At 47.0% G+C, this 25,248-nt stretch overlaps 2 protein-coding genes across 5 annotated transcripts in view; one reads left to right on the plus strand and one right to left on the minus strand.

The window, feature by feature from the left end:
- Positions 1–2,748: 2,748 nt before the first annotated feature.
- Positions 2,749–25,248, minus strand: part of LOC139050283 (calcium permeable stress-gated cation channel 1-like) — a 148,374-nt gene continuing 125,874 nt past the window's right edge. Inside the window, exons 24-25 of one of the 3 annotated variants that reach the window (XM_070526499.1) lie at positions 14,798–14,908; positions 2,749–3,192 (exon numbers count right to left, since the gene is read on the minus strand). In XM_070526499.1, coding sequence (XP_070382600.1) covers positions 14,837–14,908 — 72 coding nt within the window. In that variant the 3' untranslated portion in view covers positions 2,749–3,192; positions 14,798–14,836. Of the gene's footprint in view, positions 3,203–13,239; positions 13,322–14,797; positions 14,909–25,248 lie in introns of those variants that run through there. The other 2 variants (XM_070526498.1, XM_070526500.1) reach the window with 2 other exon arrangements.
- LOC139050286 (uncharacterized) lies at positions 8,225–24,066 on the plus strand. 2 transcript variants are annotated; one of them, XM_070526505.1, is made up of 6 exons: positions 8,225–8,382; positions 12,597–13,384; positions 20,907–21,206; positions 22,278–22,346; positions 23,002–23,091; positions 23,936–24,066. In XM_070526505.1, exons 1-6 carry the CDS (start codon positions 8,313–8,315, stop codon positions 24,032–24,034), a joined length of 1,416 nt encoding a protein of 471 aa, XP_070382606.1. In that variant the 5' UTR covers positions 8,225–8,312; the 3' UTR covers positions 24,035–24,066. The 2 variants fall into 2 exon arrangements, with proteins under 2 accessions (XP_070382606.1, XP_070382605.1); XM_070526504.1 differs by lacking the exon at positions 8,225–8,382 and having other exon boundaries at positions 12,422–13,384.

A 25,248-nucleotide genomic window follows, 5' to 3' on the forward strand; every position in this document is an offset into this window, starting at 1 on the left:
CAGTGACATTTAGAGCCATGGTGCCAGCACTGCAGAATTTCCCTCAGTAATGCAGTCACCCTGATTCGAACCAGCGGCTTCAAAAAAAGTGTGGTGTTTCCGTGCCAAAACCACTTTCTGAGGCACGCCGTAGTGGAGGACTCCGGAAATTTCGGCCACCTGTGCTTCTTTAACGTGCACTTAAATCTAAATACACGGGTGGTTCCGCGCCCATCGAAATGCGGCCGCCGTGGCCGGGATTCGATCCCGCGACCTCTTGCTCAGCAGCCCGGCACCACAGCCACTGAGGTTGCGAGCTGAGCACCTTACCTACTCGGCTAACACAACTGGAGACGAGCCGGCTGGTAATCTTCGACCAGAAGCTTTGTCAGATAGACCATTATCACGCCCTAGATTCTCGAGGGTCAGTCTGATGACGAGGCATGCGTTGCCCCTTGTAGAATCGTAATTCGCGCTTGGGATTACGTGTAAGTGTGGACATCCATGAGACGGCTTGGTAGCGCTGTGGCGTGACGGTATTTGCGGTGATAGGACGACGCTGTTCAGCTGTTCAGCTAGTCTTGCAGCGAGGCCTGGGTCTGCTCGTAAAGAAAATGCCGTTAGTTGGCCTCGTCCGCTGTTTAGTTCGATTCTTTTGCTAACCGTTGCTCGCGGAATACTCACACGGCAATGGAATGCGAATGTGCTATTTTCTAGGTTAGTGAACGGATCCTTGGCATGTAATAATGACGCTAATTAAGAGGAAAATGAAGTGAGACTAGACACGCATGGCGTTAATTCAAGGCTGGTTTATTTCGAAGCTCGTGAATGATCTTATTTAAGGCAGTGCAGGTATCTGGTCATGTGAAAGAACACGCATGGAAATAAAAAAAAAAATATGGGGTTTCACGTGCGAAAACCACGTTCTGAGGCACGCTGTAGTGGAGGACATCGGAATGTTCGACCACCTGGGTTTCTTTAACGTGCATTTAAATCTAAGTGCACGGGTGTTTGCGCATTTCCCCCATTGAAATGCGGCCGCCATGGCCGGGATTCGATCCCGCGACCTCGTGCTCAGCAGCCCAACACCATAGCCACTGAGCAATCATGGCAGGTAAGCACGGAAATAAAAGAGATAGTTTTGTCGAAAGGCTATTTAATTCCTTGTCAGCATTTAAAGCGAAAGCTTTACTGGCCGCGAACTTGCGATTTCGCCTTGGCCGCACTCCGAGGGGGCACATGACGTCACGTCGCGTTCCTCGTCGTTGCGTTCGCCTCCGCTCGCTTCTCCAGCTGCGTCACATGCCTGATAACATGTCGGATGATTGAAAAGGAGAGCTCGCGTGCGCCGCAACCACAGTTATGATAAGCGGGAGGAGGCCTGGAATCGACATCGGAACGAGATGAAGAAGACACGAATCGCCCAGGAAACAGACGAACAGTGCGCCGAACGACTGGCTAAACGCTGCAACATAGCTCGACAACCAGACTAACCTGGACTTGCAATCAAGATTAACCAAAGCTAACCATGCTGTGCCTTAGCTTTCGCTACGTATATCCTGGCATAGGCGAGCTAAGTCACTGCCAATTTTTGTTTATGTTTACCTGCGCAATATCGCAATGACGACGGAAATAGAATGGGGAAGTAATTTTGCGTTATCAGGAAAAATCTCGTCCCATCGTTTATTGATAGAATAATAGCTGCCGGGCATCGGAAGTATGTCGCAAATGCGTGCGCGTAAAAAATAACACTGGCAGGGAAATGCACAGAAGTGACTGCTTTAGGACTTCTTACGGGTGAATCGTAACTTCTCACGGGTGGAGTCAAATGGCTGTACCTGCAGGAGAGAGAAGGAAATCTGAATTCTATAGATGCAGCATATTTGCAAGTCTTGAAGGAATCCCTAATGCGAAGCGCACAGCTGTTTGTTCTTAGAGAAAAAGAGGGTGGAGCTTGTAAATCGCAGCACCCGAGAAAACAGCACGAACGTGTATGCGATATATCGTGTACGAGTGGCTATTTATTTCCTATAAAGAGATTACTTAGCATAGGCAGAATGCCAACGGATGTCATATACTTTTCCGGCTACATAATCAATAGGCAGGCTTTTTCTTTTTGGCATGCATTGACATCCAACTGACCCGCCAGTTGAGAGGCGCATCAGACGTCATCCAGAGATAATTAGTGGACTCTACCTTTGGTATGTCTTCAAGATGCATGGTGAAAATTGCAGTAGACGTCACGTGACACTTTAGGCTTCGTTGTCTGTCGATGAGACCGCTGGTTGTTGAAGTTTTACAATACTTACTTTGCCGAGTTTGCTGTTCAAAGCATCCAACTAGACTGGAAAGAACAGTAGGACCATTTTTGCGCATTTAACCCTGTAATGCATCAAGCAATATTCTCACAACTTGTTCACGTTTATTTCTCGACATGGACGGTAAACTTGCACTAAAGCAATAAATTGTATGAGTAAAAATAATTAGCACTGTAAGTAATTTTATTCCTAAGCTATTCACAATTGACTCCTGGCTCGAGCGATGTAAATAAAGACGTTAAGCGTACTTCCCTCTCATGACAGGAAAGGAGCGGTGTTGACTAGAGAAAAAACGGGGATAGGCAATATTCTAGGTAACATTAAGAGAAAAGAAAATGGAGCTGTTGTGTACTGCGCGGGCAGTGACGCGCGCAGGCGCGCAGGGTGACGAGCAAGTAGACCAACGGGCTCCGGAATAGAGAGAACAGCCTTTATTCGGACCAGCGCGTGCTTCTTATACGCGCTGGCAGTTGCTTATCCGCTTCTGATAACAAACACTGGACGACGCCTGTCGGCGCTATCACATTCCTTCCCGCACAAGTTAAGTTCCTTTGCGAAAGTCCTCCGACTCGTAACGAACAGCTTGGTGCCGCTGTCGTGAACTTCTACGTGCTACGGCAGGGGGCTCGGGTGACGTGGGCTGGACGGGTGCCTGGCATAGGAGCCGTGCTGGTGTGGGGGTTGTGGGCTGAACGGTTGCCTCATCCTCGGGATGTATTTGAAGATGCTCTCCTTGATTCATTGGCTGACGGTCTCCCTTCATGGGCTGGTCCTACTCGGGCACAACCATCGTGCTCCCGGGCATACCCGCCGGGAGTGTCTGGGGGCCCGCGTACGGCAGGTGCTCTGGAATGGCTGGCTGGGATGACTGGCATGGGGTAGACGTATCTGCATGCTGGGAATAACTGTAATGTAATGTAACCATGTAATGCGTCGCGCAGATAACCGGTGGATGATTAAAGTTACAGAATGGTTGCCAAGGAAACGGGAAGCGCAGTCGAGGACGGTAGAAAACTTATTGGGGTAATGAAATTCGCAGGCGCAAGGCTAACGCCAGACAAGGGTTATTGGAGACCGCCGGAAGAGACCTTTGTCCTGCTGTGGACACAAAAAAAGTCGCCATTCCGCACGAGAGGCGAAGTATCAATTGCGATAGCAAATTAGCGGATAGCTACACGAATCAAGGATAGTAGTTTTAGCGGCCGTACAAACTTGTAAACATAGGCATACTAAATAAACCATTCTTTAGCAAACAGCGCGAATAACGGGACACAGAAAGAATGCTCAATGTTGCTAAATGTTTGCTAAAGAATGTGTTCGTACCAACAAGCCTGGCTAGCCACTATTCTAAATAAATTACCAACCATGTTGTAACGCGTGCACAAGCAAACGTGAACACGTATGACTCGATGACCGCGGAAACTCGCTGGCAAAACGCTGAGTGAGGAAGCGCGGCAGCAGCAGCGAGCGAATTGACCTTCGTGCTGTGGCTAGCATCAACGCGAACTAAACCGCGAAAACACGGAGCGCGCGGCTATGTCGCGTGAGGATACGTCACTGCTTGCTCCTTGAGGATCATGCGCAGCGCGGCCACGGCATCACAGGAGGGGAGCGTGAAGTTCTCGCCTTCAGTGAGATGTCAGCAGGACGAGCGAAGACCGCAGGCTGGAGGTAGGACAGAGGCCGGACCGTCGCTGAAGTCTTGAAGCTCTGACCCGCTGCCAGACAGCCTCGCTTTATCCGCCTGCTTGCTTCGTGTGCCCGCATTCTTACACATTTTTTTTAGAAATATCAAGGAATAAATGTGACGCAAGTAAGTAGAACAGATACCACAAAATTGATAGATAAGGATATAGAAAGGTACAGGAAAAAAATAAAGGAAGAAAAAGAATAAACGGTTGAGCTGGCAAAATGTTTTCGAGGCAGAGCACGAGACAAAGCTAAAGATTGCCTAGGTTATAACTTGCGGAAATATTTCGCAAAACGAGAAGAGTGTCGCGATCCGCCCGGGTTTGTGGACGAAGGGGGGGAGGGGTGTCTTCGAGGTGCCCTCCGTCAGGGAGACGCTCGGCAACGTGGTGGTGGTGAACGATGACTGACCGTGAGCAGCTGTGCTCGTCGGTGTTTATTTGGCGTGGTGATCAATGTTGCCCGCCAAGTCGGGCGGGCCACCGAGCCTGGCGGGCCGACGAAGATTATGGCCGAGGGGGGGTCGCATGCTCGTCACAAGAGAGAAAAAAAATAATGCTTGGCTCCGCTATCGCAAACACCAGACACCAGGGGAGCTGGGGAAGGCCAGTAAAGTAGTGCCAAACCGTACACTTAGTCTAACTTTGGTTGGGCTTCCCCTAGCTCCGCTAGTCTCTGGTGTTTGCGATAGCAGAGCCACGCATAATTGCTTTTCCACTGCGAGGAAGAGAACCGCGGAAGTGAGCGAGCGGTTTTTGTCGGAGAGAAATGATGTCACACGACATGTGTCCCTGCCTTGCCGCTCCTTCTGCCCGGCTACCCTCCACCCACCCTCGCCGCATCGCTATGCTGCGTGATGCTATCTTTATACTCTGCTTTCACTCTCTCCCAGCTATCTCTGCCCCTGCTTAGTAAAGCTGTGGACGTCAAGAAAAACCTCGCGAGGTTTTAACAGCTCCCCCGTAAAACTTTATTTGTCAAACTTCTAAGAAGTCAGGGGGCGCCCTCTAGTCCGGGGTTGCCGTTGACTTTCCCGACGCTCTGATGGCCCGGTGCGCTAGCCACTTCTGGCAGTCCGGATCAGGGTTGAGTAGGGTGGCCTGCCATTGAGCTATGTTTATGTTAGTGTCTGTAATTCTCTTTGTGAGGCATTATCCGTGCAGAACCAAACGGCGTGCAGTAGGTCGCCTTTGTGCTTACGATGTGGGTATCTAGAAATGGGATAGAGAGTGGGGTAGAATTTGCATAGGAGAGTTGGAAACATCAGCCGGTTTGTGGGCACTCTGTGTAGCATGACGCCCTGTAAGCGCGTGAGAGAGGGATGCCGGAGAGGCAGTATGCGGCGCTCAAGCCGAGCGTCCTGGAGAACGTCGTGGTATGTTGTTGGTGCGCGTTGTCTGGTAGTTGAGTCGCTGGCCTCCGTGCCTAAGGTGTGGGCAGCTGCGGGGGCACCCATTAAAGTGATTCGCGGGCCAGCGCATGTGCTGCGGCATTCCCCCCCCCCCCCTGACCAGTCCCTGACGGCCCCGGAACCAGCTGATCGACACCCTCCTGAGGGGTGGGACTTAGTCATGACATATGGAAAGCCTGTTTGCATATTCGGCCACGCTTACATTTCCGACAGGCCTTCTACGAGTCCATTAGGATGGGGGCTTGGCAGTTGGTGGAGGTGGCAAGCACGATGTCTACCTCTTCTGCCATGGTGACTTCTGCGATATTGAGGCTGTTACTATATCCTGGTGGTTAGGAGTGGAGACTGCAGCTGTGAAGACATCACGATGTGTTCCTGCTGCATCAACACAGATAGTATCTGGCTGGTGATCCCACGTTTTTGATAAGTACTCAGCTCGAAGAGCGCGTCGGTCTTAATCGTGAGTCAGGTGCATGCATCTTGGGAGAGGGTTGGCCACGATGTGGAAGCGTAGGTCATGTGGGATTTCATGGCGGTCTTACACTGTTATCGGAGGCGAAATATTGAGGCGGGTAAGGAAGACCGCGCGAGAATTCAACGTCCGCATATTGACTCTCTTTTGGCGTTTCGCGGGAAGAGATATCCTCACCCGCAAAATAAAAGAGTCAACATGCGGAGGTTGAAATCTCGCGCCGTCTGCCTTCTATGGCTGCTTCCATGGGCGCCATATGATGATGATGATGGTTATGATGTTAATTTATTGGCAACCCCATTAAAAATAGGCGGTGACAAATAGTAACCTAGCCTGCTTGATTTAATCAGGTATGCTATACATGTTTTTCATACTAGCATTTTTGCATACATTTTAATCTCTTTTTTTCCCTAAAAACTTCTCTAGCTACCTTGCACCGCTACGTATGCCCATACATCATCCAGTCGTATGAACCTTTTCCCTGCTTTTTTTCCGTGAATATTCTAAACGTCCCTTGTTTATTTCTACTGCTGAGTGGTTGATGCTTCCGTCTACTCTATATCCAAGCGCTCATGGAAGTTGTACGTTACGTACTGGTCTCGCTGGGTGAATCCCCTTCCATGCCATTTGGATGTGCTCAATGGCCTCCGGAGTTTTTCTACCGCATAAACATGCCTCATCTAATCGCAAATATTTGCTGCGGTATGTTTTTGTCCTTGTCGATACGTTTTTGTTAGCCGATGGACAGATGGATGGACGGATGGATGTTATGAGCGTCCCCTCTGGAACGGGGTGGTGGGTTGCGCCCCCAAGCTCTTGCTATTAGACTGCCTAATGTCCTACCTAAGTTAAAAAAAAAACCATGACGAATTCCCATAATCAAGTTTTCTGACCCCCTTTTGTGAACTTTGTTTTTGTACACCTCCGTTTATGTCTTTCCCTGCTTTTCTTCCACCAATATTCCAATCGCCTCTTACTAATCTCTATTGCGGACATGTTTATTTCCCTCTGGTCTCAGTGAAACCAAAAGCTTCAAAGGGGTCAGTGGTGCCTAAATCGACCGCTGGGCAGATATCTGCACATTCTAATGAAACATGTTCCAACGTTTCCCTATCTTTACTGCAGCAAGCACATGTTTCTTCTTCCTTCTTATATCTCGCTTTACATGTGCGTTTTCTAAGGCATCCCGATCTCGCTTCGAAAAAGTAGTGAGCTTCCCATTGAGTTATCATCAATTGTTTCTTTCTTGATTTCGGCTGCTAGCCAGAGCCCTCGGCTAGCAGTGTCCCCTTGGGGCCTCCAAGCAGGCACGCCGGATTGCACTTTTTTCACTGGGGAACGCGCCGAATGGGAGGGCCCGACTACAGCGTACTAGAAACCGTCTAGTACACTGTAGCCCGAGCAAAGCCTGCCAGCACGCTCGATCTCGGAGGCCACGGTAACTGAGGGCGCAATGATACATATGCCGAGGGGAGGCGCTGCCATCAACTATATTGAGTAGAAGTGAAGTGTTGAGTGGAAGGACTTTCTGGATTGCGAGGGATAATCAAATGCGAAATTTCGGGACGTTAAACCTTACAAAATAAATTCAATTAGGATGCTTGGATATATTAGGATATAGATTCTCTACCTTGGATTGATTGATCGTGCACGCTTGTTATTGAAAAAGGCAGCAGCTATATCAAGACGACGGCTGACGCAAAAACATGACTGTTGCTTCCATTCTTCAAGTAGTTGCTAAGCGCTTTCCTCGTGAGCGTCGCTTGGATGAGTGATCACCGCAAGCGTTCAGGTTCCACCCTGAGCGATCTTTGACTCATGCACTGTGGTTCTGTGAATTGATCTTTCTTAAGTTATGCATCAGGATAATGCTGCAGATAAACAAGCCCATAAAAAGGACAACGCCTCCATGGCAGCTGTTCTCCTGTGGTGTCCTCTTCTCGTGGTGTCGCACTACCCTTTACTGTTTTTTTATAATGCACTATTATTGACCTAAAAGAATGATCGTTTTGGAAGTGACTTGACTTGGCTAAATAGAGACCTGCATCTCAAGAAAAGAAGAAAGGCGTGAAGCGTTAAAGAGAATGCGTGGTTCATCGTCAGAAGTGTTTGTCAGCGGTTGAACGATCACTCTATTGCGTGCTTCAAAACGACGCGATTTGCATGATTTATATATACGTGGGCCACTTCTTTCTACTTACGAGCTCGCCTAAGGGAAACAAAGCAGATGTCATGCACGTGACAGCTGCGCCAACCAAGCTAGCCAAGTGTTCCCATTGGCCGGATGCATCGAGTCACGTGGTGGAGCAATTGATGGGTGAGCGTTGTCGAAGGCACGCTGACGCGAGCACGTATTCGTCGATACTGAGAGCGCAGCGTTCGACAGCCTCTACGGCACAAAAAGTATTTTCCGAATTGGCGATCATCGCAGCTAACTGGAGACATGGCCGTAGCTCCCAAAGGCAATAAGCGTGTCAACTGTGTGCCTGGCCTGATGGGGGCATTCTTCAAGTGTAAGTATGCGAATCAATTGTGTCAGCTGCCCTAGCAAACTCCCGTAATGTGCCGCAAAACGACTTGTCTCTCCTTCGAAGGCGAGATGTAAATCGTCGACACTAAAATTCAACGTAGAAGGTGTCGTCTAGAGTTACAAACCTGAAAAACATATCGAGGAGTTTGGATCCAAAAAAAAATTAAAAGTACCGCCGAGTAGGAGAAAACGGGGCTAGAGCATTAATTCTGAATTTAGGTCCAGAACAATTGACACACAATATTACATCACAAAGAACTGGCCTGGCATATTATTGTGGGGCTGGGGGAGGGGGGACCCGTTCTCGAGGCAAGGTAGTCTTCTAGCGCGCCGCCTCCTCTGCTCATCGCGAAATTCGCTTTATTGGGTATTGCGGAATTTCAATCTGATGACACTTTTAGATGTTTCCCTTTGGTGCTCCGGTAATGCCTCGCCGGCTTCTATGTGAGCGGTCAATTTCTGGATTTCTGAGGAGCTATGATCTATGTACATGGGAAAGAAGAAATCGTTTTTCTCAGTATTCACTGCATATATGATCTTGGATTGGAGCGCCAAGTGACACGGACCGAGACTAGAAGCAGACAGGATGAGTCTGCTTCTAGTCTCGGTCCGCGTTACTTGCGCTACAATCCAAGATCATGTTACTGTACCAATTTCACAACTTTCTATCCTTTTGCTTCACTGTATATATTTTGATGAGGTTTGTTGCATTTAAAAGAAAAAAAAATAGAATGTAGTTCATTCAGTAATTCTTTATTCAAGACGGTTCATACAAACTACCTTGCGATACATAGCGAAAGGGCCTGAAAGTGCGTGACTAGGCTGCGTCAACCAGACAACATTCGCAGCAGTACGATCATTTTCGCATTTTTGTACATCATACATTCGCAATGAGGTGCATACATAAACGCAAATACAACAATTATTCTTTTTTGCTCCTTAGAAACATATCAAGAAAGAAACAATGTGAAACACGCATCATATCCTTTATTGTAGGCATGCATATCATACACCAAGATAAAATATATATTACAGCACACAGTCTCCCTAGGAAGCACTTCCTTTATTTAGTGTTTTTCGAAGAAAAATATTAAACATTGCAGAACTAAATAAACGACAACCCTGAAGTATGACATTTAGGATTCCGTAAAAACGACAGCTCAATTTTCTAAATCGCACTTGATAATAAGTCCTAAGTGGAAAAAATTGTTGTTCACACCGTTCTGAAATATAGCACTAATTTATGAGTAGCACTTTCGAAAAAAACACTGGTAAGCATTGTAAAAGTGTCACGTAAGCCGGAAAATCATACGTCAAGTTTGTCCACTTCAGATGGTCTATCGGATGCAGCCTACAGAACTGCAATATCTGTTTTTGGTGCAGAGTTGCGGATTTCTGAACTTCCTGCTTCAATTTTTTACGCTTACCAAGTTTCACGAATTTTTGTAAAAATTAGCAAGCACTAGATCAATGTTTTGTTTCTAAAATCACAAGAATTTAACATTATCTCTCACCAACCTCACGTCATCTACGCAGTTACTTCATCAGTTGTCAACGAGATTGTGTTAGAGTGCTTTTTTTCATGACATTTATGCATATGTAATTCTTCAATCATGCTATTCATACTAAAACCTGTAATTTCTCTATGTTAACAATTTGTTGAAACTGCTGTACTTTTGTTTTATTCGTTTACTTTTTAAAGGAGGTCCCATTGCAGCCTTTGACTTCGGGACCTCCTTCTGAATATTAACAACTTGTAAACTTTCTAATGATCTCAATAAAAACCGATTCTGATTCTGAAGTGCAACAAATTTCATTCAAATCACTCTCATAAGAACATTGTGGCATTTTATATGTATCTAAATAGGGAAATCTTAGCTTGCGTCGAGTTAAGTTGCTTTTTAAGGGAACCCATCTTCGTGTTTATTTGTCAGCAGCTCATATTTTCCAACTGTTTAGCACACTCTACAGCTGATCAAGAAAACAATATTCTTCAGTGCAGTCATAGAGCAATACAGGGCATCAGACAAGAGGAGCTATTAGGAAGCTTTAGCTAGGGAGCTCCTATTTAAATTCATGGGAAAGGAGAAACCGTATTTCTCGCCAGCTGCTGCATCGAATTTGCTGAGATTCGTTACATAAAACATATATATATATATATATATATATATATATATATATATATATATATATATATATATATATATATATATATATATATATATATGTATCTATGGATTGTAGCAAGCGGATTTTTTTTATCTAGGCCATCATTTCTTGTAATATTAATGGTTGAAAAGCAAATGTTCTTAGAAAATTAACTTACCAAGTTTACAACTCCGTAACTCAGCAATTGCTTGCTTAGTAACTCAGGGGACCGATTGCAATGCATGCTCAATGACCTGGAGAGGCAAAGTAGAAGAGTGGGTCTAAAAATAATATGCAGAAAACTAAAGTAATGTTTAACAGTCTCGGAAGAGAACAGCAATTTACAATAGGTAGCGAGGCACTGGAAGTTGTAAGGGAATACATCTACTTAGGGCAGGTAGTGACGGCAGATTCGGATCATGAGAGGGAAATAATCAGAAAAATAAGAATGGGCTGGGGTGCGTTTGGCAGGCATTCTTAGAACATGAACAGCAGGTTGCTATTATCCCTCAAGAGAAAAGTGCATATTAGCTGTGTCTTACCAGTACTCACCTACGGGGCAGAAACCTGGAGGCTTACGGAAAGGGTTCTACTCAAATTGAGGACGACGCAACGAGCTATGGAAAGAAGAATGATGGGAGTAACGTTAAGGCGATAAGAAAAGAGCAGATTGGGTGAGGGAACAAACGCGAGTCAATGACATCTTAGTTGAAATCAAGAAAAAGAAATGGGCATGGGCAGGACATGTAATGAGGAGGGAAGATAACCGATGGTCATTAAGGGTTGTAGACTGGATTCCAAGGGAAGGGAAGCGCAGCAGGGGGCGGCAGAAAGTTAGGTGGGAGGATGAGATAAAGAAGTTTGCAGGGACGACATGGCCACAATTAGTACATGACCGGGGTTATTGGAGAAGTATAGGAGAGGCCTTTGCCCTGCAGTGGGCTTAACCAGGCTGATGATGATGATGAACTCAGCAATAAAATATTATATCGCGATCGTGTAAATTGCATTTAATAGTACGTCTAATAGGGACAAGATTGATGTATATTACTTGGCTCCCAAGTGCACCACTAAATTGTAAGACTTCTCAAACACTGTCGCTAACAACGCAAGAAGTTCACGTAAGATATAAATTAACAAATTCTATTTGTCCTCTTTTGGATGTTCCAAGGGATGCAGCTTACAGAACTACGATATTTCTTTTTGGTGCAGAATTAGGGATTTGTAAATTTCATTCTTCTATTTTTATCATATTTACGAATTGGCGCAATTTTTTGTTAAATATTTAGGCCCTATGTCGAGATTCCCCTTCAATTGTCACTAGAATTTAAGTTTCTCTCTCCAATGCAAGAAATCGCATTGAAATCATATAATATGGTTTTAATTAAATGCACAAAACTATTTCAGAACTTTACATGTATTTGATAGGCGGCATCGGAGTTGGGCTCCAGCTAAAGCTTACTCGTAAGTTTACGTGTTTATTCCCTCTTATCAATTACCGTGCTTCAAACGAGCAGCTGCAGGCATAGGCAAGGTGGTAAGTGAAGTCGGTGGAGGAAAAGCATGAAGTGAGCCCGCCCTAAGAGAGTTCAAGTTTGTCCCTTTGGATCTGCCTATTAGGCAAAACACTTTAGTGATTAGGAAATATGGATAACTTGGAAGGGTGGCATAATTTATTTCTTAAATGCCTTAGAGTATTCAAATCTAGCCCATTCATTTGCCTATATACGCTTAAACAACAACAACAACAACCACCACCACCACCACAACAACAATACTCTTCTAAAGGGCTTCTAAAGGGTGACTCTTCAGCTAGCCGCTATTGTGCGTAAGATAGCTACAGAGAAGGAGCACATGTTTGGCGTAGGGGCATGTCTGCCAGTAAGCCCTGCTTTTGCTATGACGCCTCGTGGAAGAGAACGGAGAACGGGTGAATGTATCGTGGGCATGTGATCTTTACTAATTCCGACACCGTGCAGTTGGGAAAGCTTGAGCCGTCATCGATGCTGTGTCACATACGTTTCTCCATATGGTACCCCAAAATTCCAGATTTCGACATTGGTGGTGCTAAGAACGGCACCGCTCCCTGCCAGCCTCCGCCAGCACTGAAGTTGCAGCCACACTGGAAGCACCTCCAGCGGACTGGTTGTTTCATGATCCGGGACTTCTCTCTGTTCCGCCTCCTCGGCCGGTTCTTCGGTTGCTTCCTGATCCAGAACCTCACTCCGGTGTCCTTACACAAGGCCAGGGTGACGATGAAGACGCCTTACACCCTGTACGCCATGGCTTGGGTCTCGGCGGTCGCGTTCCTCGAAGGCAGCGTCGTGGTCAAGAGGGTCGCGCGGTCAGTCCGCCTTGGCATGGACAAAAACTTTGGCGAGACCCTAGCCTCCGTCGTGCACCTCGTCATGATGGCCGAAGCGGCGGCGAACGTGTCCTGCGCGCTGCTCGGCTCCCGGCGGATGCTGGAGTTCTTCCGGAAGTGCGCCCTCCACGAGAAGTCCTCGGGGTTCCGCCCTCCGACGAGACGCGACGCGTTGGAGCGAGACCACTGGCTCCTGTACCTGTGCCTGAGACTGTGCGTGCTGGCGGGAGGACTCGGCACCTACGGCGTCGTGGCCAGCTTCCACGCCAGGCCACGCACCGACGGCACCGACGGGGACGCGGGCGTGGCCTACAGGCTGGCCGCTTCGGTCGCGGCGGCAGGCTTCATGTTCTACGACTGCGTCGCCTACCTGGTCCTCCGGTCTGCCTGCGGAGTCCTGGTCTGGTACCTGCGCGCCCAGAGGGACGCGTACGATGAATTCTGCAGAGTGGTCGCCGGCGGCATTCCGAAGGTAGTACCCCAAAAACGACGTCGCAATGTTCTTTCAACTGTGAAGCATTACTTGGTGCCACTTGGACAGTATTTGCCCACCTATCCCGCCGCCTAGGTCTTGGTGCTCTCATGGTCCTTTCGTTAACTCGATATGCACCAAAATTGGCATAGAATGACAGGAGTGTATGAGGAACATAAATGATAGGTCATGACACGAATGTCGCGATATGTGCGTCCCCTAGGTCGTGAAACAGCCGCCTACGTCTTGGTGCTCTCAGGGTCGTTTAGGTGACTTGGTATATACCACAATTGGCATAGTATGACGAAAGTGTATCATGAACACATAAGGTAGGTCATGACATGAACGTTATGACATGTGTGTCATGTAGGTCATGAAACAGCCGCCTACGTCTTGGTGCTCTCATGGTCGCTTCGTTAGCTTGGCAGGCTCCGCGCACACCGCTTCGCATGGCATCGATTCCCGCAGGGCGTGGGAATTGTCGGTATTTTTTTTTATTCACAGCTATACAAAATTTAGCCCTGCGAGGCGTACATTTGCACATCAAGGAAAATTAGAGCAACTTGTCAACCTTGACTTGTGGCCATGGAGATTATACACACGCACGAAAAAGCATCAAATGTTATACGAGGTACAACTTCATTAATATAGTAAATAATTAGTAATTCCTTTGACAGGCTATCAACGAGTGAAAGCTCTTCCTATCGAATCACAAACGCCTCTGCAAGGTATGCTTTAGGTTTTCCTGGCTGAAATAACGGTATTGAGCACATACGATACGTTGGCCATTACAGGTTAGCAGCTTAATTGCGGACATGCAACTGTTTTCACATATAGCTTGCAGTTCAGCCGTGAAAGTCGATCGCCTTAGCTGAGAAACAAAAGCGGCTGTAACGGAATGTCTTCATTTTGCTGCTTCGTTTTCATGCCCACGTGGCTGTTAGTGCTGCGATCAGGGCCAGCAGAATTCAAAGCGCGCGCAACGGAATATTTACAAAAAGAAAATGCTTTGCAATATTGAGCCTGCGGCGAAAATGATGCTTAGGCCAAAAATGTGAGGCAAAGACATAATTTTCCAGGTTCTCGCAAGAAGACAGAGGGAGTGTGACCACTGCTTGTCGGTTTGACGTACAGGGGCGCAACAATAAACGCACGAAAGAAACAGCGCCAAATAAAACCAGGACAAGAAAGTCTACACAGGACGAGCGCTTCCCTGACCTGGTTTTCCTTTGTTCTGGTTTTATTTCGCGCCGTATTTTAGCTATGAATCAGTATCACTACCAACATAGCTCGAATGGTATTAAATATGCACGTACCATTTCCTTCGGTCCGCTCGCCCGGAGATATTATGGAATGTTTTCCGTTAAATAGATCAAATAAAGCAAAAGAAAAAGACAGAATTATTTCGTATACCTCTCTTTGGCGATGCTGCCTGCCGCGATAGGTCTGAGGCTATGGCGTTGTACTGCTCTGGACGAGATCGCAGGTTCGATTTGCAGCTCCGGCGACAACGTTACGATAAACCTGGAATGCGAGAAGAGGCTCGTGTACAGCGCATGAGCATCAGGCGGTCAAAGTTAATCTGGTGGCCTCTCCATTACAGCGTCTCTCGAGAAATAAATAAAAAAATGCATTTCCTCCGCCTATAGCACAAAGCTACAAACTAAAGTTGTACTTCTGCGGACTTCCCGTGGGTTTTCTTTCAATGGGTTCCCATATACCCTTTGTTTTTTTTGTAGCTTCGCGCTAAAGTTGGAAGATTCACAATTTTTTTTTCCTTTCATGAAATTCTCTTTGCCTTCCGGGTTCACACAGAACTGAGTTTCCATATTCAGTTACCCCGTACCTTGAAGCTGTCGATTAATTCGGCTTGGTTCTTCTATCTGCTTGCGTCCTGGTTCGCTCAGATGGCAAATCGACAACTTCGGAAGGGCGTTGGCACCGGTATCTATCACCGGAACAGGATGAGTTTTTCTTAAAATGCGAAGGTAGCTTTCTGAGAAACCCGTGTGGATTTCCTTTGTAGTTTTGTGCTACAGTCGACAATTTTAGTTTTCATTAACCTTCATCCACCTTAATTGCGGGCTTCCGCACAACTGTATGGCCAAATACGGCATGCCTCATATCCTACGCGCTGGTTTTTGACGTTGGCCACCGTAAGTCCAACCAATCTGTCAGTCAATTTACCAACCAGCATATAAGTAACCTAGTAAATCAGTCACCAGTCTATCAACAGAGCCCCGAAAAAGTTAGATAAGGACCGCGTTAGCCACCATCATTCAGTCAATTGCTAAATTAGCCATTTAACCGGCCGTTAACCACCATCCATCAGTCAATATGTAAGTAAATTAATGAGTCTTACAATTACACTCAGTCAGTGTATTATTCCGTAAGCTAGCCTATTAGCCAGGCGTGGATCAATCAATCAATCAATCAATCAATCAATCAATCAATCAATCAATCAATCAATCAATCAATCAATCAATCAATCAATCAATCAATCAATCAATCAATCAATCAATCAATCAATCAACCTCGGAAGGGCGTTGGCACCGGGATCTATCACCGGAACAGGATGAGTTTTTCTTAAAATGCGAAGGTAGCTTTCTGAGAAACCCGGGTGGATTTCCTTTGTAGTTTTGTGCTACAGTCGACAATTTTAGTTTGCGTTAACCTTCCTCCCCTCAATAAATCAATCAATCTACCAGTCGCCATAGAAGTCGACCAGTCTGTAATAATAATAATTGTAGCGTTCCTACTTAAAGGACACAGTAAACGTAAAGCATTGCTGTGGAACTGGCGTCCATCTTGTCTACATTTTATTCTCACTTCCTTCTTCTCTTCTCCTGAACCCAGACTCCTGCGTTTCTTCATCTTCTATTCCAAGGCTCATACCGCTTCACCCTTCCAGGTTTCTTTTGCTAACCCCTCCTGGGGTAATACTTGAAAACGTTTCCAATCGAAGCACATTCAACTGAGCCACGTTCGCCAATGTACCACACAGTCTTCAATATTCCTTTCTGAGTGGCCGTCTTTGTCACAGAGTAAGGACCATAAAATTTGGCATTGGATTCTCTTACTCCTTTCCTAACTAGAATGAGGTCGGTGACTTGAATGTCTGGAATATCTGAGCAATGTCTCTTGTCAAAATTTTTTTTCATTCGTTTACGGTACCTCTCCTCCTGCGATTTCTGTTTCCTTTCCTCGACGATCTGGAGATTTTCTAACAGCCCAAGTTCACGGTCCGCCTGAAGAATAGGGGTTTCTCCTGAAGAAGCGAATTGCGGGCTGCATCCCAAGCCGCTGGTGTAGGAGCGATTGTGATGTCTTACAGCTGCTTCTAAAGAGCATTTCCAACCACCAGGGAAACTATCGTACATCCTGATGTATTGTTTAACATCTCGTATAGCACGCTCTGCAAGCCCATTCGCTGCGGGATGGTATGGCGCACAGAACTGGATTGATATATTATGGTCTCGAGCCCATCTTGCTAGCTTTTCGCTCTTGAACGCTGGACCGTTGTCACATACAATTGTCTTGGTTGTCCTAAACATATCCCGTTCGAGAAGGGCGATGACACTATTCGCATCTTCTTTTCCTGCCCGTGCCGCGACCATCCTGGTGCATTCATCTATGGCCAGAAGAAAAGCTTGCGTTTTTCGGACTCCTTCTCGTTTCTTATTTAGCTCGGCGAAATCCAGGTGTATAACTTCAAAAGGCACGTTTGAGTGGCAAGGTATTATCATGGCGTTCGTAGGCTGCTTATATTTCACTTTGTTGATTTGACAAATGTGGCATGAACGAACGTATCGATTGACGTCGTCTTTCATGTGAGGCCACGTAAATCTCTTGACTAGCTTGTTGTAGGTGCGCCAAAATCCGTCGTGTCCTCCAGATTCTGGGCTATCGTGGTACAAATAAAGCACCCTGGAAACCAGCGTTGGCGGGACTTGATAGCGACCTTCCCTAAAAATCAATTGTTCAGTTCCTTCCCACAATTTAATTTCATTGATTTCTGCCGATTGTTCGTTGTTGGCCTGTATCATCAGTCTAGACAATGCATCTGCATCAGTCAAAAGGGGTCCAGGTCTGTGGGAGATGGTGAAATCGAACTGCTGCAAATAGTTCACCCATCTGGCGATACGTCCCTTAGGTTGGGTCATATTCAAGAGATGAGTGAGGGCTTGGTGATCGGTGAACAAAGTAAACTTCGCACCTTCTAGGTACGTACGGAAGTACTGAATTGCTTTGAGGACTGCAAGAGCTTCCTTTTCAGTAGTGGTGTAGTTGACTTCAGGTGGCTTGAGGGTGTAGCTGTAGTAACCTACTACGTGTCGCTTTTCTCGGCCGGATGCTTCTGGACATTTCTGGTACAAGACTGCACCTGTCCCATAGTGTGAGGCGTCGGTATTCAGTTCAAAGGGTAAAGTGAAATCTGGTATGCGTAGAATAGGGTCAGCAGATATTCTGTGCACCAGATCACGGTAGACTCTCTCACATTCCTCATTCCACTCAAACGGAACTTCTTTCTGTGTTAGGCGCGTGAGGCATCTTGTTTTGATGGCAAAGTCTTTTATGAAGGGCCTGAAATGTCCTGCTAATCCCAAAAATACACGCAATGAGTGTACGTCATATGGTTTTACCAGTTGGGAAATCCTCTCGACGGACTCTTGTTTCGTGCTTTTGGTAGTCCCATCAAAGACTCTTCCAAGAAACACCACTTTTCTTTGAAAGAACGCACTTTTCTTAAAATTAACCTTGAGGTGTGCCAAGCTCAAGGCATTTAATACCTGGGACAGGTGTGCCTGATGCTCCGTCTCTGTTTTGGAGAAGACGATAATATCGTCTATGTACACGTTACAAAAGACACCTAGGAAAGGCTTCAGGACTTCGTTCATAATCTTCTGGAACCATGCTGGTGAGTTTTTCCAGCCGAAAGGAAGCCGGTTATACTCGTACAGGTCGAAGGGCGTGATAAAAGCAGTGTACATTTTTGTTTCTTCGGTTAGCGGGATCTGCCAGAAACCTTTGCACAAGTCAATACGTGAAAAACATCGGCAACCACCTGTCTCATCTATAATCGTGTCTATCTTCGGCATGGGAAATGGTATAAGTTCTGTCTGTCGGTTGAGAACCCTGTAATCTGTGCACAGTCTGAAAGTTCCATCTTCTTTCGGCGCAATAGTTAAGGGAGAGGCGAAGGGTGACACCGAAGGCCGGATTATATTGCCGTCTAGCATCTCCTGCAATTCCTTCTTCAACCATATCTTGCGCTCTCTTGACATGTTGTAAGGTGATTTTCGGATGACGGTCTTGTCGGTGAGTTCGAAAGGCACCTTGTGTGACGTCATCGCCGGTGGATAGCTTCCTATGCATACTAGTTCAGGATAGGTCGTTGCAATATCCTCCGCGCAATTGACAACTCGCAGGTTATCCTTTCTATCCGGCTGTGTCTCTTGCCTTGATAGTCCTTCCACTAAAACCGCATCGTCCCAGTATACGTTGATTTTTAGTTTCTTTATATCTGGTCTGGATAGCAGAAAGTCATACGTCACCCCCTCAATCACCAGTACTTCACTCGCTATTTCATGACCTTGGAACTCGATGTTTACTGAGGCCCACTGATTATGCATTGTCACTTTTCCATCGTAGCCTTGCACCCGTAGTACTCTTCCACTATGCAGGTGACTTGCATCTACCAGTTTGGCATTTATTATAGACACAGAAGCACCGCTGTCAACCAAAGCCATCATGTGTCTGTTTCCCACTTTCACAGGGATGTGAAGTAGGCTAGAGCAAGTTAAATAAACAGTCTCAGTTGTGGTCATCGGGTCGGACTGATCACCCTTGTTTATCAGTTTTTTGTCGTCGGAGCCTCTTCAGCGTCCGAAAGTAGGGGAACAAGGTCGCTGTCGATGTTATGCACCCGACCTCTGGGAGCGCGCCAACCCAAGCTCTCTGTGCCGCCTGCAAGGCGGCGCGGTTCTCGCTGATTACGGCTTGACCAATCCGTGCCGGACCGTGTGAAGTGACCGCTTGAGCTAGCGTTTATATTTTCTTCTGAAGTAAATGATATGTCGTGAAGGCACTCCAGGAGCCCGTCCATAGTTTTAGGTGACCGTAGTTGCACTTGCTTCAGGACTTGCGCGTGCAGTCCGTGCATTATTAGTGCTACTACGGCAGACGGAGGAAGCATAGGCTCGGCCAGCTTTAAAAGGCGGCATTTGTCAAAGAAATACTCTACGAGGGAGCCTTGCTTGAATTTGAAATTAAGCGCGGCGTCCCACCTTTGCACTGGGTTGCTTCGGAATGTCGTCAAGAATTTTTCTTTCCACTGATTCCAAGAGTTGCCAGCCTCTTCAATAATGTGCAAATCATACCACTTCCGTGCAACACCGCTTAATTAACTACGCATGTTAGTAATCTTGTCCTCATTAGAGTGCCAGTTGTTCTTTCCAGCGGCATATTCATAGAATTCAAGCCAACCTTCTGGACTTGATGACATGCCGTCGAATGCATCAGGTTCTACAAATTTAGTCACTGGCTTCTCAGCGTTTAAAGAGCTTATAAGCGATGTCACCAGCTGGTTTTGTTGCGAAATCTGTTCTTGTTGTAGCCGAAGTGCTTTCAAAACGAGGCTCACCTCTTCCGTCGACGACTGTGATCCAGAGTCCTTCCGACGCATCGGTTGAAGAACTAATTCGTCGAAGATCACCAGAGGCAAGTTCACGTTCACAGCACCCTTCCGACGTAGTTCATCAGGGTCCATGGAAGCCTTCTCTAAAACCAGGTTCATGAGTTCTGCCGAGTTGAGTTCGCGAGGTAGTTCCATCGCTGGTTCATCTTCAGCTTGGTATCTCGAAAAGATGATCTTGTCCGCGGAGGTCTCCTCAAGGAAAAATCTCACCCACATGTTGGAGTTCGCTGTCGGCTGCGCCAAAATAATGTAGCGTTCCTACTTAAAGGACACAGTAAACGTAAAGCATTGCTGTGGAACTGGCGTCCATCTTGTCTACATTTTATTCTCACTTCCTTCTTCTCTTCTCCTGAACCCAGACTCCTGCGCTTCTTCATCTTCTATTCCAAGGCTCATACCGCTTCAATAATATATGGCGTTTTACGTGCCAAAACCACTTTCTGATTATGAGGCACGCCGTAGTGGGGGACTCCGGAAATTTCGACCACCTGGGGTTCTTTAACGTGCACCTAAATCTAAGTACACGGGTGTTTTCGCATTTCGCCCCCATCGATATGCGGCCGCCGTGGCCGGGATTCGATCCCGCGACCTCGTGCTCAGCAGCCTAACACCATAGCCATCAGTCAGTCTATTATTCCGCAAGCTAGCCAATTAGCCAGGCGTGGATCAATCAATCAATCAATCAATCAATCAATCAATCAATCAATCAATCAATCAATCAATCAATCAATCAATCAATCAATCAATCAATCAATCTGCCAGTCGCCATAGAAGTCGACCAGTCTGTCAGTCGAAGTCAGTCAGTCATTCTTTGCGACGACGCAGGTGGCAAAGGCGACGTCGTCCCGCTCCTCTGGCTCAGTAGAGTGGGCGTGCCTGCGAGTGGAGTCTGTCCGGCTCCACGTGTCCGAGATCAAGGAGCTCAAGGGCGCCCTCAACGGCGTCTGGAGCGCCGCGCTCTTCGTGTCCGCACCCTGCCTGCTGTGGGTGAAGTGCAGCGCGGTTCATGCCATGCTCACCTCGAGCAACCACGTCATGCTTGCGGTGCTGGTCGTCTGCCACACCGTCCACAGCTCGGCCAAGTTCGTCGAACTGGCCTTCGTCAGCCAGTGCCTGCGAGACGAGGTATAACTGCCGCGGCTGACGGCTTGCACCTGCAGTGACTCGTGCATTTGCCCGACTCCAGAGCAGTGGCGTAGCAACAGGGGGGGGGGCCGGGGGGCCGTGGGCCCCGGGTGCAAGGAGCCAGTGGGGGGGGGGGGGGGGGGGAGGGGTGTCATATACTTCTGAAGACACCCGGAAATTGTCGATATACTCGCTTTCCTCCTACTATACCCGAGGGGGGGGGGGTTGACAGCAGACTTGTGGGCCCCGGGTGCCAGACGACCTATAGCTACGCCACTGTCCAGAGTACCGGGCCTTCCCAATTGCTCTCATTCTGAGGGGAGTGGGAGTGAGGTGTGTGGAGTCATTCAAACGCACCCTGTCGAAATGTCCAATCGCCCACCAAAAAAAAAAAAACCCGTATACCATGTACCAACACACTATGCACGATAGACCCATTAAGGACAAATGCTGATATGACTTGTAGGCGCTAACGTACTCGTCACAAAGTAAGACAGGAGTGCCGACTCCCTTGATGAGAGAAAGAGTGCGATCACGTGCTTACTGATAGCTGTAGACATATTCATGGCTGATATCTTAGCATGATACTTCAGGTGTTGGGTGAAATATGCGTATAACTTACACAGTGAAACACACAGACCGCACATCCACGCATAGGCACACACAGAGTCAAGCTGTTTGTTGCCTTACCAATGCCCCACTTCGTGGAGCAACAGATGAGTGGCGTTCAAAGCTATTACCGAGTACTAGCACTACAGTAACAGCAACGCTACGTGGCTCCCGTGTCCTTTAGGAACGCCTCCAGCACTACCAGCATCTGTGACCAGGCACGCTAGGCCCTATCGCACCTTCGTCTCTTTGTCCAGCTGAGTAAAGGGTTGCGAAGCGAGCTTTGGGTGCGCGTCGAACACCCGCAGGTGGTCGAAATTATTGCAGAGATTTGTCGTAGCCCCTATGTTGCTCTGAAGCATTAAAATAAATAAATAAATGAATAAATAAATAACTAAATAACTAAATAAATCTTACTGCCGAATACAGTTCTAACGAGCTCTTGCACCTATGCATACGCAGGCTCAGAAGTTGAGAGAATCCATCCGTGCCACGACCACGTGCCGCGCCACGGATTCGTACTTCAAGCAGGTGAGATCGGGATATGCCTTTCTGACTAGCGCCGTGTAGCACTAAGGCCTGAACCCGAGCTTAGTAAGGTAACAACCTTGAAGGTATCAGCGCAGAAGACGGGGTAAATGAACGGCAAACACACTGCTCTATGTCCGAGTGTTCGCCACTCGCTGTGTCCAGTGTTTCTTTCGCGCTGTTGTTCCTTAAGATGTTGCCGTGCAGTATTCACGAAGCACGAAAAGGGTTCTACTCAAATTGAGGGCGACGCAACGAGCTATGGAAAGAAGAATGATAGGTGTAACGTTGAGGGATAAGAAAAGAGCAGATTGGGTGAGGGAACAAACGCGAGTTAATGACACCTTAGTTGAAATCAAGAAAAAGAAATGGCCATGGGCAGGACATGTAATGAGGAGGGAAGATAACCGATGGTCATTAAGGGTTACGGACTGGATTCCAAGGGAAGGGAAGCGTAGCAGGGGGCGGCAGAAAGTTGGGTGGGCGGATGAGATTAAGAAGTTTGCAGGGACGGCATGGCCACAAATGGTACATGACCGGGGTTGTTGGAGAAATATGGGAGAGACCTTTGCCCTGCAGTGGGCGTAACCAGGCTGCTGCTGCTGATGATGATGATCCACGAAGCGCAAAAATGCTCACGGCCAGCACACGTTTTCAGGTGAAGTTTCTCCACGACTCGATTTCCCCCGCAGAGTGGTGCATGAGCGGCGGAGGCTTCTTTCGCCTGGACCGGCCACTCATCGTTTCGGTAAGCGTTCGATGTGCAATCAACATTTTCGGCGGCACGGAGCAGTATATGTGAAACGAGTTGCAAGATTTTTTTGTAATGTGTTGTCACATCCACAGCGTTTAGGGATACTCTGTCACTCTGCAGATGGTGCACTCCCCACAAGAGAGGGTCGGGGAACGGTGCAGGTGCAATACGTGTCTTCCCAATTTCAAATTGTGTTTGCCTCTTGCGAACACGGTTGTTACGGTTACTGCAACGTCGCGTTCTCGCGGACTTTCTTTCAGGCTTGGAAATTTATGTAGCACGTATCCAGCAACAGGAAGCTAGATTGTGAATTTTTCGGAAAGGTCTAACAATTTCCTCACTGACACTCTTACTATGAATGTAATAATAACTAAGTTCAGGCACAATTTGCTCACTGACACTCTTACTATGAATGTAATAATAACTTTATTAATTAGTAACAAGTAATTGTGCAATAAACCGAAATACAAAAGATGGGCTGACCTGCTCCATGCGAAAGTAAACGGTGCCCCGGTTCTGTTCAGCTACGTGGCACATGCATATATTAAAATTTTGGCACAAGTTGCGTAGGACTCATGATTTATAGAAGTAAGAAGTCTGTAGCTCTCACTTGTATATCTTCAGCCGAGGCACGGTAAGCACACGTAGATATAGCTCCATTAGGCTTCGCAGGTATATTTCGGCAGTGTAGCGACGAATAATTCACACTACCACGTGCAATAAAGAGCTTTGACTTATTGACCAATTATTATTCAGAAGCGATGCAATGAGATATAAAAAAAACAATTCGGAGTGGCACCTAAGTGTCTGTTTATAACGCCTCCCATCTATTTTTCAGATGATGTCCGCTCTGATTACGTACGCGGTCATCCTGGTGCAAACCCACCACGAACTCGCGCACCACGAGCCCGCCTTGAACGCTACGTCCTTAACATAACTGGATGGCTTGGTGGTCATCATCCGATTCTGCTGCAATGATGCGGATTATGTATCAGCTTCACGTCGTTTAGACGCCATCACCGAAAAATACATTGAATTAGGTGCGGGACCACTCGTGTAACCGTTTCGACGGGTATGTATGCATAAGGGAAACATTGCTGTTCTGCCTAAGAGCGACCTTACGTATAAAATAAAAAGGAAACAGTGCACACAAGGGAAAGCACACCAGTTGTAAAAAAAAAAAGAAGACCGTGGAGTGGTTGCCTACGCCATTGGCTCTAGAGTCTCTGTCACTCCTTGCTTTATTGTTTTCTCGCTTTCAAATGGATGTTTTCAAACCAAACAATAACGCTTACTATTTAGAACGATAGAGGATTACGATGTTTGCAACGACGGTGCTGACGTACGCTGACGCCGTTATCAAGCGCTCTTTTCTTTTTTTTTGCGACATGCATGTGATTATGTTCTTTGGAAACATGGTTGACTTATGTGCGGCAATGTAAATTTCAATAAAGTACAGTTTAAAGTCCAGCGTCCGTCCGTGTCTAACACCTTTTCCTTGTGTGCGCGTCCTTTGTGTTTCGCTGGTACCCCCCTTTTTCAAGTTCATCATGGTTGAGAGTGCTTCCATACAGGCGCTGAAGCGCGCAGCGGCGTCATTTTTATCATCTTACTCTGTGGGTTCTATTCAGAGTCCGGGAAAACAAAATACACGAAAGGTAACGTCGTCGAAACGAATTCACGGCTTGTTTCTGAGCCCACTCTACAACTCCTCAAGTAATAGCGCACGCTGACTTCTCCCGACGATTTACTACACTTCAAGGAAGCTTTCAAGACGCCGCGAATTTAAGAAAACATACGCACTCTTCGCATTGGGTGCAAGTACGTGGTTGGAACGGGTACAACGATCTGTAGTGAGCAGAAACGCACGCTACGTTACCGCACCGGAAATCCCCATCCGTTATCATACCTTCAGGCTCCCACCTGCACATACTCTTAGCTCCAAGATCACTTATCGATCGAGACACATGCGCCTTAAGTGTGTCTGCTTTCTTCTCCACACTCTTTCTCGGGTGGAGTAAGGCTATCTCCCGAAAATGCGGGGCAGGGTGGCCCTTACATGCAACTTCCGTTACATGCAGCCTGGGGTCCAAAACCTGATGACCAAGTGAACAGCCCAAAGCGTTCTGTTCCAGTTTATAGAACGCACGT

Source organism: Dermacentor albipictus, chromosome 10 (genome assembly GCF_038994185.2).
Source record: "Dermacentor albipictus isolate Rhodes 1998 colony chromosome 10, USDA_Dalb.pri_finalv2, whole genome shotgun sequence".
NCBI classification, from domain to species: domain Eukaryota; kingdom Metazoa; phylum Arthropoda; class Arachnida; order Ixodida; family Ixodidae; genus Dermacentor; species Dermacentor albipictus.

Coding starts and splice junctions, on each gene's coding strand:
- LOC139050286 (XM_070526504.1), top strand. CDS start 12,482: ATGTATCGTGGGCATGTGATCTTTACTAATTCCGACACCGTGCAGTTG. Junction 13,385..20,906: donor TCGCCGGCGGCATTCCGAAG/GTAGTACCCCAA, acceptor GCGACGACGCAG/GTGGCAAAGGCGACGTCGTC. Junction 22,347..23,001: donor CGGATTCGTACTTCAAGCAG/GTGAGATCGGGA, acceptor ACACGTTTTCAG/GTGAAGTTTCTCCACGACTC.